General features: G+C 36.3%; 1 protein-coding gene across 2 annotated transcripts in view; it reads right to left on the bottom strand.

The window, feature by feature from the left end:
• khdrbs2 (KH domain containing, RNA binding, signal transduction associated 2) overlaps positions 1-7809 on the bottom strand; it is a 119412-nt gene extending 111603 nt beyond the window's left edge. The window contains exon 1 of one of the 2 annotated variants that reach the window (XM_034019210.3): positions 7380-7809. In XM_034019210.3, the coding sequence (XP_033875101.1) occupies positions 7380-7488 (109 nt within the window). In that variant the 5' untranslated portion in view covers positions 7489-7809. The remainder of the gene's footprint in view (positions 1-7379) is intronic. The other variant, XM_059025016.1, reaches the window with a different exon arrangement.
• Between the last annotated feature and the right edge of the window lie 4762 nt (positions 7810-12571).

Below are 12571 nucleotides of genomic sequence, written 5' to 3'. Positions count from 1 at the left end.
GAATTTGTCAAATGGTCAGTGATCTGTTTTATCTTATTAGTCAGCAGTGCTGCACATACAGTACAACTGTTTCATTTACTGTTTGTCAAACTTGATACTCCTCCATAGGAGTTCAAATCTAATTCAGTGTTGGCTTAGCAGCTTTGCACACCATCACATCCACATTGCAGAAGTATAGTTAAGATGGTTCTTTGTGTTGTGCGCAGTATGTGTACTGCTGAAATCTTCTGCACTGGGTCTTGGGGCTCAAGTAAGAAGCTCTACATTTGACAAAAGTTTTGCTGCATCTTCCAGAATCATTCAGCTCTTAAACCACTGCCTAACATTGGTAGTTCAAAGTTTGGCTCTTATACATTAGGTGATCACAAGAATGGCATGAGGTATCAGGACAAGGCCAAGTAGCCTTTACTGTTTTCTGGAGTTATTTCATATTCTCTTTAGGAGTTTTAACTGAGCATGAGGGACTTCCAATTCCAGACTTTAGTAAGCGACTATTTCCAAAAAATGATTCCATCTGGATTTCTATCATGTCCAAAAAAACCTCTAGGTGACATTTCAGCTCACATTAAAAATGGAGCATACTTTTTTATATCTATTTTTTTCTATTCCCTATACACACTAATACCGTACCTCTTTTGCTGACAGTACAGTATTTCAATGTAGACAAGTAACAGCAGAACATTTGTGTCCCTGCAGAAGACAAAAAATCTATTTAAAAATAGACTTTGCAGCATTGATTGCAGGTAGGATCATACTGGTGTCAGCTTCCTCTCAGTTGATGCAGGGAAGTTACCTTTTGGCGATCCAGGCTATCCCATGCCATGGAAACCATCAGATTTTGTGAAAACCTTGACCGCTAAAATTTCAAAAAGATCTGACTTGTTTGCCAGAAGAAGGTCAGTAAATAAGCATTCTGTGGCTTTGGTACAGGTAATTCCCTGCTGTGTCCTTGGTAAATGTGTCTATGATGGGAAGAACTACATCAGTCCCCTTTAGCATACTTAACTGAATCAGGCTTGTAGTGATGAAGAACCACATCAATCAAACAACTAAACATCACTGAAGTGATTGAAAATAGCTTCAGCATAGATCACCAAGACTGCTTACACCATGCACTTTAACATCACATTTGGGTACTAAATGGGTTAACTAAATGGGTTAACCCAAGAGTCGGTGCTTAAACCATAATGTTATTGTATTATAATAATTGTTTTTACAAAGGTGTAAAATCTGGTTTCTGCCTCCATTATAACTCGATCAAACACAAAAGTTTCTTCTATTTCTTGGCTCCATTAATATACATCCATCCACCAAATGATATATGCCTAAGAACCAGAACAAAACACAGATCTGGACTGAGATCCTGTCACCAATCATGTCAAGACCAAACTGTAGCCCATAAATTATAACCACAGCCAAGGTAAAAAAGACTAGACTTACTTTCTGCATACATATGACTAATCACCTTTTGGGTGTTTTTAGGTACTAATTAATCTAGAGGCAATCAATAAACACAAATTATTTAATGGACCACAAGTCTGAAATATGTAATATAGTGTCACTTTTTTAATTTTTAAGGAAAAATGGTTCAGAGGAAAATACAATACCTGAATGCACTAAATGATTAAACTGTGCACAGAACTATTTCAATGACATGACTGAGATGAAACTATACAGAATAAATACACAATTGTATGGCACATTCTTGTGGCTTTTATAATACAAAAATATATATATGCTGGCATAGAATGTTCAAACCCAGATTGTTTCAGCGTGTTTTTTTCTTACATCACTAGGCCTAAATGGATTGTAAAAAAGGCACAGTGTCACATTATAAAGTGTGAATTTGTATTAGTTGTTCAATTTTAGGGTTGTTGTATTATTATTATTATTATTATTATTATTTATTTCTTAGCAGACGCCCTTATCCAGGGCGACTTACAATCGTAAGCAAATACATTTCAAGTGTTACAATACAAGTAATACAATAAGAGCAAGAAATACAATAACTTTTGTTCAAGCAAAGTACAAGTGTGACAAACCACAATTCAATAATACAGCAGATAATAGTGATAGTTACATCAGGATATGATTAAATAGTGATAGTTACATCAGGATGTGATTAAATACAAAGTACTACAGGTTAAACACTTGGCAGATTACAGTATTCTGAAGTACAGGATTAAATGCAGTAAAATAGGGGGCAGATAAGAGCAAGTTAAGATGGTTAAGATGGTTCTTTGTGTTGTAGTTGTAGTATTGCAGTAAAAATGACAGACTCTTTTCCCCAAAATGGCAGTGGCCAAACTGGCTTTTTCACATTTTAAAGCACAGAAGAAACAAACTAGATGTTCTTACGTGACACTTGTTTACATAATATTCCTGAATCTTTCTATGTGTAGCTTTTTTTTTTTAGTTCAGAGGGTTACGTAACATAAGCAATATTTTTCTTCATAGATGCTGTTACTCCCAAGTGTGAAACACATGATTGGGTGGTTTAATACAATGAAAGAGGTCAGTAGAAATTAATAGGAAAGTCCTACCGGTAAATCAAATCTGGCAGGCAACCAGTGATCCATGTAGCCCAGTGGACTGGCTCAGTGTCTTTCTTCAATTTAACATTAGTGTTCACTGATTCATGATAAACAAAACAGAAACGAATTATGAATCAAAAGCTAATCAGAGGAAATAAAATGGACTGCCTAATCACATAACTTTATTTCTACAGAATGGTTGTCTGCTAGAGTTTCCACTTAATTATAAAGGACTGACATAAGGTCGCTTGTAGTATATCCACACATGCAGTGAGTTATTTAGCCGATGTACAACATTTAAGTAATGGCATAGAACCCTGCATATCTGCACATGATATAAAAAGGAGGCTGTGTGGTCCGGTGGTTAAAGAAAAGGGCATATAACCAGAAGGTCCCCTGTTCAAATCCTGGCTCACTCACTGACTCACTGTGTGACCTTGAGCAAGTCACTTAACCTCCTTGCCCTCTGTCTTTCGGGTGAGACGTTGTTGTAAGTGACTCTGCAGCTGATGCATAATTCACACACCCTAGTCTCTGTAAGTCACCTTGGATAAAGGCATCTGCTAAATAAACAAATAATATGACATGCTTAAAGAGTAAGTAGCTTCAGAAGTTGAACTGTTCCTTTACCTTCTGTATGATGTTGGCAAATTACTCGTTATTAATGTGCTGCTCTTCAGTGCAATTTGACAGTATGAACAAGTGCCATCTAGTGCAGTGGTACTCAGCTCTGGCCCTCAAGAGCTAATCCAGTCCAGGTTTTTCCTCCAAGCAGGTTCTAATGTAGTTCATTGAAGCTGCTAAGGGGCAATTAACTAATTTAGGACCTGGTTGGAATAAAGACCAGGACTGGAATAGATCTCAAGGGCCAGAGTTGAGTATCACTGATCTAGTGCAGAAATACTGTGCCAACTATGCAAAAGGAAACCTCATCCAGAGTAGCTGCTCACTAGACTGCATTGACTTTTACTACTTCAAAGACATTCTACATGGGGTGGTTATTTAAGAACCAAAAGATCATCAACAGATGAAAAGAGAGGACTAGATATTGTTGTTATTGCAAATACTGTAGGAGGAAAGAGTTCATTTGTTTTTAAAACGTTAGTTAGTACTACAATAATTACAGCAAAACTGACAGCTTTTTAACCTTGCGGCAGTGGCAATAATTGAGCTCACATGGGTGGAAAGGGGTGCAAATGCACCATGCATACATAAATGTGGCAAAACCTATTATTTAAAGCAGTGGTGCACAACTTGGTCCTGGAGGGCCAGTGTCCCTGCAGGTTTTTATTCCAACTGCACCCTAAAGTACTTTATTGGACCTTATTAGAAGCTTAATTGGTCCAATTAACTAATTTAGGGTATGGTTAGAACAAAAATCAGGAGGGACAGGGGCACACTGATTTAATGCAAAAAAAACTCAAATTTGGTTTATATTATTATTTCAACAGTTTTATATTAAATAAACAGTTTTAAAGTGCTAAGCATTTTTTTAAATATTGTATTTATTTATTTAAAACAAAAAAAATCAACAGTAAATACCTTTAAATTGTCACAAACACAAATATAAACTACAAAAAAACCATTATATTGTAGTAGGAAACTTACGTGTACAAATTCTAGCGAAAAACGATTTGTCTACACATACGTGTGCTTAAATATGAAGTTGCATTGTGCATAAAAAAGCAGCTTCTGTCTTTTTATCAAAAAAAAAAACACAAAGAGAATTTTTTTTTTTTAATTTAGTGGTCGCCAATTATTTTTATTGTTTTCTCACCAATTCAGTAATGTCCAATTATGTTTAAGCTCAGCCCACCGCTACCACCCCTGTGCTGACTCGGGAGGACGAAGACGAACACACGCTGTCCTCCGAAGCATGTGTCGTCAGCTGCCCACTTCTTTACACACTGCAGACTCACCATGCAGCTGCCCAGAGCTACAGTGTCAGAGGACAATGCAGCCCTTGGCAGCTTACAGGCAAGCCCGCAGGCGCCCGGCCAGACCACAGGGGTCACTGGTGCACGGTCAGCCGAGAACACCCTGGCCCTCCCTCCCCCCGGGCGGCGCTTGGCCAATTGGAGCTCCACGCAGAGCGCCTTTACTGGATGCACCACTCGGGAGCCCCAACACAAAGCAAATTTGTATACATAAGAAAACAACAGTTTCAAAGTCCTGTAGATGAGGGTACATTTACTCTGCATTGTGGTCTGTCATCTCTAACAGGCACCCATTCTACAAGTCATCAGGGACTGTGCATTAGTGGTAGACCAGTTTAAGAAAGATGTATTTTTTGCAACGTGGGAATAAAATCATATATTTTTCAATAATGTACTGTGGGAGGTAATAAGCAGGATACTATAAAGAATGCAGTAATCAAATACAGTGCCAGAAACATATTATTATATACACATAGATGCACTTTCTAAGATAGGCTAAAATAGACTACATAGGGCTAAAAATTAATCTATAGGGCTAAGTCAATAATTTTAGAAATGGTGCGTTTTTTCTACATCCATCCCAGCTCCCCTGCAACTCTCAGCACTCGATTATGCAAGTAAACTGGAGTCTGCAGTATATGAAAGACACATCTTTTTTACAACTTCCTGAAGATGGAAAATATAATACAATCTTATTACTGTACTTATGAAGTAATACACAGGATACGGTAAAGAGTCCGTTATCAAATACAGTGCCTGAAACTAGTGTTTTATACACACATAGATGCACAGTTTCATGAAAATGACCATTGGAATGTATGTTTTATAGAAGGAGAATGAATGGGGATTTACATAAAACTATTGTTATTGGTTTATTACTCTTAAAACATAGTACCTGTATTACCAACTTTGAATAGATTGAACACCACACATTCACAATTTCTAGCAAAGTACATTTTTAACACGCCCCAATCCTTGTTAAAGATTAGTATACCACTTCTGGAATACAGGATAATACGTTTTATTGCTTTCTTACTGTAATACAAACTACATACAAATAAAACAAAATGTCCTTTAAGAACACTTATAATATCAAAATATGTAGAAGAGACTTTCAATGTTTTAACAAACAAAGAGAGGGAAGATGACTGTAAACAGTTAATAGTTAATGTTCATCCAATGTAGAGAGAATAATTAGACATGTTTGCCACCTGTTTTTGAATATTGAGGCACTGCAGCAATAATAATAATAATAATAATAATAATAATAATAATAATAATAATATTATTATTAATAATAATAATAATAATAATAATAATAATAATAATAATAATAATAATAATAATATGCTTATTATTATTATAATAATGCAAAAAAAATGCTCTGTACATTTTGACACACTGGTGGACCACTAATGAAGGAAACAACAGTGACAGGTGGAACCATGGCAGATGGCACAAAAAGAAAACAAAGGTAATCGATAAAAGTGATGCCTAAGGCAAAAGAGAGGGCGGCATCTAAGGAAATGCACAGAGAGGTGTGTACAGATGGACCTCTGAATGTCAGAAGACAGAGGAATACCAAAGGACAGAACATTTGGTAGCACACCTGCTACACACTTATGATTGCTGATACTGTAGGATCCTGGCTGGAGGTTTGATTGAACAGCATGAGAGGGAAAATAGTATGGCACAGTATTTAATGATTGAATTTACCTCTAGGTGGGAGGTTGTACTTTACAGGTATTATCTGAAAAAAAATGTACCAGGTTTGCTTTCTGACAATAACAGCAACCAACCTGAAAACAGAGTGGTATTATTCTACATTAACACATAGCAGTCACCATCAATGTACTTGGTGTTTTACAAGTATGTGTAAATGTATAAAATGAATTATAAACCCATAGACAATGACAAAAAACGTATTCATTTCCATAGCAGAATTCCTTGAGATACTTTGATACTGAAAAGTATTGGTATGATAACACCCTTAATATAACAACTCTCATGACTAATTACCCCAGTGTTCTCTGTTAGGCACATGGGGACTTGGTGTCAGACTGAGAATACATTATTCAGTGCTACATCCTCTTTGCACTTGCAGGTCAGGTACTACAGAGTTTTTATTTATTTATTTTAAAACCTTTGTAATTGCATGTCTGCAGTATTTGGACCAGCAATATTAACAGTTTTTAAACCCTTTAGTTTAATTACATGTCATATCTTGAAGGAACTTCGGAAAATGACACTCTTACCACTTGCGCATAAAAATATTCTATAGTTAATCACTTATGATAAATTGTTGCCAAATTAGCCAATGCATACTAACATTTTCCAAATAATACAATATAATAATGTTCCCAAAAACGTTCCTTATTTGGTTTAACACAATTTATAGTACGTGTAACATGCAGTATTCTGTGATCAAGTATGCTTTGAGACACTAACAAAGCTTACAGTGACACATTATGTATAACCCAGCTGTTGTACAGTGTCTGCCTGGGCACCTCAAGGTTTTAAGATGCTCTAAATTGCTAATTACACGAAAATGCCAACACCAGGAACACCTTGCATTCCCCAACTGCGTGAAACCACATACTGTACTATACAAAAGACGAGCAGAGGAAGAGAAACGCTTAGAATATTATAAAGCTACTAGTTATGTACAGTGCGATTTGGGTTTTTTTCACATCACATGAGCAATTCCGTCACACACAACTTAATACAGTGTATATCACAAAATGATACACCTGTGATGTCCTGTAATACACACATAAAAATAGTCTCTCATAGAAAATACAGTATGTATAGACTATAAGGGAAACTTGCATCATGGCTTTCTTTTGAAAATCGTAACAAATAAGGCAGCTATCTTGTCTCCCACATTCTAGCACTGTAACAAACTTACCTTCAGCCAAGAACCGCATTCCATGAACAAACGAAGGATCCAAGCTATCTTTTTCGGCCATCAGCTCTGGCAGATATTTCTCCTGCTCCATAATACCACTCGCCTTCATTAAACTGACTGATTGTGGAGGTGAAACACAAAAAAGTAGTCAGTCTCGCAAAATGCACTTAGTCTCTACTTTGCAATTCTCTTCACAACCACTGTGTAAAATGCTTTAACGAAATCTCCCAAGTGAGTACCTACTGAACACCGACTCAGCGTTTCAGACCCATTTGTGGCGTCCACTCAACTCTCTCCTGCCAAAAGACAGCTAGCTAGCTTAACAACTGAGACAGAAAATATGCCCAGCCCCTTTTTAGTGCAGATTGGTTGCATAGAGACACCAAGAAGATTAGCAGAATACAAATGGTCGGTGTGACTGCCAAGCAATGTGATTGACACAGAATCTGGAGCACTGGCGAGCTGCTGTCCATGGTAGTGAATACTACCCACTAGTACTCCCCACACGCGGGAAAACGAGAACACAACTGCTACAGTCAGAAGTGCGCAGGATAACAGCATCTGCTTCCATAAGACGCAGTTTCGAAATGAAACGTCCACCATAAGAAAATTGGTAAAAATGCATGAATGTAAATGTAGTTATTAGAAATCCCTCGTTAACAACTTGAGTTCGATACAATTTGCATTTAGTGGGATACAGGGTGACTGAGAAATCACTGGACAAATGGGACAAACACATGTACTAATAGATAAACACAGAAGCTACAGATACTGTTAAAACGTGTCCAGATGCCCAGTTCTTTTTTTAATATGTTGTGGCAAGTGTGAAATGAATTCGCCATTCAGAGTGTACATTGAATTTTAATCGGTCCTAGCCTTTGGGCAAGGCGACGCGACCGCCTAGCCCCCCCCCCCCCCCCCCCCCAAAAAAAAAAACGTTTAGGGGCCCCTGCGCTCAACCGGACTGCTATGAGATGTGATGTGCTCGTTACGTGCGCGTAAAACGCTCAGGGGTGCAAATTTGTTTTACCTCATATAGCGCCACAACATAAAACCTGGCGCTAGTAGACATGTTTAATATTTTGTATTTTGTATTTTTTTTAATTATTATTATTCCTTAGCAACCATAGATGATGATAGATTTAATTTAGAACAAAGAAGATAATTTAGAACAATGAAGACTACGCAGTGATCTGATTCAAACATTCAAAATCCTAAAAGGTATAGACAATGTCGACCCAGTGGACTTTTTTGACCTGAAAAAAGAAACAAGGACCAGGTGTCACAAATGGAGATTAGATAAAGGGGCATTCAGAACAGAAAATAGGAGGCACTTTTTTACACAGAGAATTGTGAGGGTATGGAACCAACTCCCCAGTAATGTTGTTGAAGCTGACACCCTGGGATCCTTCAAGAAGCTGCTTGATGAGATTCTGGGATCAATAAGCTACTAACAACCAAACGAGCAAGACGGGCTGAATGGCCACCTCTCGTTTGTAAACTTTCTTTTTTATAGTTTCTCATTGGGTCTGGACTCCTCACGTGACCCACCCACACTCATCCACCTACACACACAGGAGAGAAAGTTCGTGTCATGTGGGAAAGTGGTAGCAAACATGTTGCAGCGGACTTTTACACAGTTATCAATTAAATATTTGTTCAGCAAGTCAAAAATATATGGGCAAAAGTAGACTTAACAGATAACAATACATTGTAAAATAATGTTTCGTGTTTGCAAGCCATTTACTGTGAAAGTTAAGCTTTGCTTGTTTATAAACACGTTGTCGATTTAAAAAAAAAAATCCTCATGCTTTCGTTAGATGCATATAATAACGGATTTATGTTAAAATCATATACATTGTTGCAGCTAATGTAACTCGAATCCATTAATACAATTAAATGAATTCGCGAGCTATTGTTTCGTTAATATGTCGAACGCTTGGGCTACTCAAAACTGCAGTCTTGGGTTTCTCTATACTGTAGCGTGCACGGGAGTAGACAGGAGGAGCCGGCTGTTTTGTACAAAGGTGTTTTCTATATGCTTTAGCACCAGAGGTCCAGCGTTCGCGCCCGCCCTCCACCTGTGTGTGGATTACCTCGTCTTGTGTGGTGCATTAACCGAGATCGCTGCAATACTGTAGCAATTTTGGTGTTAAGCGATTAAATAAATATACTGCACGATTGTTTCTTATACCATTCATCATTTTGTGAATTAGATTTTTTATTTTTTACCCAGTAAAATACCCTATTTCTCAATGGAATAATAATATGACAATAATAATGACAATTAAACTACACCTACCCACATCTAAAATACCCTCTTTTTAAGTACATTTGTTTATGATAAAAAAAAGAAGTAATAATATTAACATGGATGAGAGAGATTTTTATTTATTTATTTATTTATTTATTTATTGCAAAATATTACAAATAAGGGTGTGATTAGATATGGGGTACATTTTGTTAAAAAATATTTGCTGTAACAACACACTAAAAACTAATTGAGGTGTGGGGGTAGGGGTAGAATTGAATACTCAGATTTGATAAAGGACTTTGTTGCCGCTAAAGCTAGGAAAATGTATCTGTAATGTATGTTCTTACGTAATTTAGAACATAAAATGAAAAAACCAAGGATTTGATCATGCACAGGGGTTAATTTGTAGAATACAATGTACAAAGGGGTATTGCACTCAGTGTCAAGTGTCAAAGAGGGATTTTTTTGTTATTATTTATTTATTTATTTCTGCCTGGTTATTCTCGCCTACGACCTGTCAGAACCCACTTATAGTCAGGCATTACAGTATTTTTCAATAGGCCCACTGGGGCATGGTCATTTTAGAAAAAAAAGTGAATACATGATATATTTGATGTAGACTGGAATTCTGAGTGCTTTTAAGTTGTGAATTATATAAAAGTCTAACAAATGAAAGGAAACAAATATTCATGAGCATTTTAGTATCATTCATATTATTTACTGCATCTTAATATTAGTATATGTAGGTGCATGTGATTGATTACATGGTGCACCTTATATACTAACTTTAAGATATGGTTGCTACTGTAGCATTCATTTACTGTTCTGGACCCCGCGCTTAATCATCACCACCTAGGACCCTACACAGACTAAGGCTGGCCCTGCCAACAGTTGCTAGACCAGGCCTGACAGTTACGTCAGATGAATGTCTGATATATTTTCATATTGCCAATGACGGATATTCTTATCTTTATTTGTGTTTTTATTTGCATGTAAACAGTTGCTAGTTCATGAGTCCCCACACTCATCTCATTGACGTATATTCTCCAGTTTGTATATAATAAAATAATAATAACTGTATAAAACTAGAAGCAAACTACTCAAAACAATAATTTAACTGCCCTACACCCAATTTTCACAGGACTAATACTCTCACAGAACACAGCTTTGCCTGCATCACTGGCTTACTGTACTGTAGGACCCAAGATGGTGTAAAAACAACCCAATAAATACAAATCCATGACCCAGTTAGACTTCATATCATAATCATCTGGTATTATTGTTTGTTGGGACTGCTCCAGGTACTACCACTACTTGGTAATTGGCTTTTTACAAGATAACTTAAAAAAAGTAAATAACGTTTTAACATCTCTACACCCAAGCTAAATACCCCAGCCAGGGAAATGTATCCGCTGCTATTTCTGATAAGAGAACAAAAGAATATTGCATTCCATTTACATTTTATTAGGAGCTGTGCCTAACCGTTTAACCTGATCACAGTGCTGGAAATTTTTTCGAGGGATGTTAATCTATTCAGTTATTAATACTGGAGAGAGAGCTAGGCAGAGGATCAATGAATGATTGCTTTATGAATTGATCCGCAACAATTCTAACAGACAGGTCTCAATAACGTGACCAGGCAGTTTAGATAAACTTTGATTCTCAATGATAATGTATATATGATCTACAATACACAGTTATGTTGGTCTGTTAGAACTGCAGCCACCCTCCGTAAAAAGTTAATAGCAGCAGTGCATTGGACTACACAATAGAAAACTGTCCTTAGAACTGACTGGTATGGTTTATTGTTAAAACAATTATGGCCCTTGAATTATAAATTAAAATAAAAATTATGAAAAAAAGAAATAATTGTTTTGAAACTATTTTTATTTCTGATGCCTTCAATGTACCTCTAAGAGGACAAATTAACATTATGTAGCATTCTTTGAAAACAGTGTTCCCAATTTATCAAACATTACAGGCACAGTTAACAGACTGTCAGGATGTTTCCAGGGGCCGCAAGGACCGGTTTATCAGCACTGAACATTGCTCAATGTTTGTATCAGGATGAATACTAATCAATGGATTTGTTGTATGCTTCAGCTTGCCAAGATGGATTAGAGCATGGTGACAGTCTGTCTAGGCAACACACAAAGCAAATGGACAGCTTGTCTCTACTTAATGACACGATGAATTTCAGACCCATCTTCTTCATGTTGGCAAACAGCTGTACTTTGTTAAGCAAATATATTGATTGCTTAACTATGCATTTTTAAACAAAAAGAAAAATAATTACATGTTATGTGCACCTATACAAGGTGACACCAATTTATTTCAGAGATTCAGCTCTCACTCACTATTCATAGCCCTTGTAAAAGATCAGACTGCATTAAATAGATTGTTTGTAAAAAAAAACCAAAAAACTATATATATATATATATATATATATATATATATATATATATATATATATATATATATATATATATATACTGTATATATACAGTATATATAAACGAAACACGTTTTCTATTCACTCAGTTCGTCAGGTTTCTGTTTTAGCTTTGGATGTTTGTAACTGCATTAATATTTGCTGTAAATTAGTAACATATTAAATACTGTAATACTTCAATATTAATTGAGACAGTTATGCTCTACCCTTCCTTAAAGCATCTTAGGCAGCTTGTATAGGTATGGAATATCAGAGTTCTCTTAACAAGTGTATGTATCTTCTTATTTAGATATTTCAGTCAACACATCCTGGTGACTTAAAGAAGATTAAGCAGCCTCAAAACGGCTTGCAAACATTTCTTCTCTCTAAACTTGCAAAGTATAGCAGAGAGTAACCATTTTCCTGCAGCCTTCTGCCAACAGCGGATCTAAGAAATAGTGTTGGTATATTTCAACATATTGTCTTTTATTACTAAACATTTTCTAT

The sequence above is a fragment of the Acipenser ruthenus genome, chromosome 6, assembly GCF_902713425.1.
Source record: "Acipenser ruthenus chromosome 6, fAciRut3.2 maternal haplotype, whole genome shotgun sequence".
NCBI lineage: Eukaryota > Metazoa > Chordata > Actinopteri > Acipenseriformes > Acipenseridae > Acipenser > Acipenser ruthenus.
Note: the sequence above shows the minus strand (reverse complement) of the source record. Positions and strands in the feature narration are given on the sequence as shown.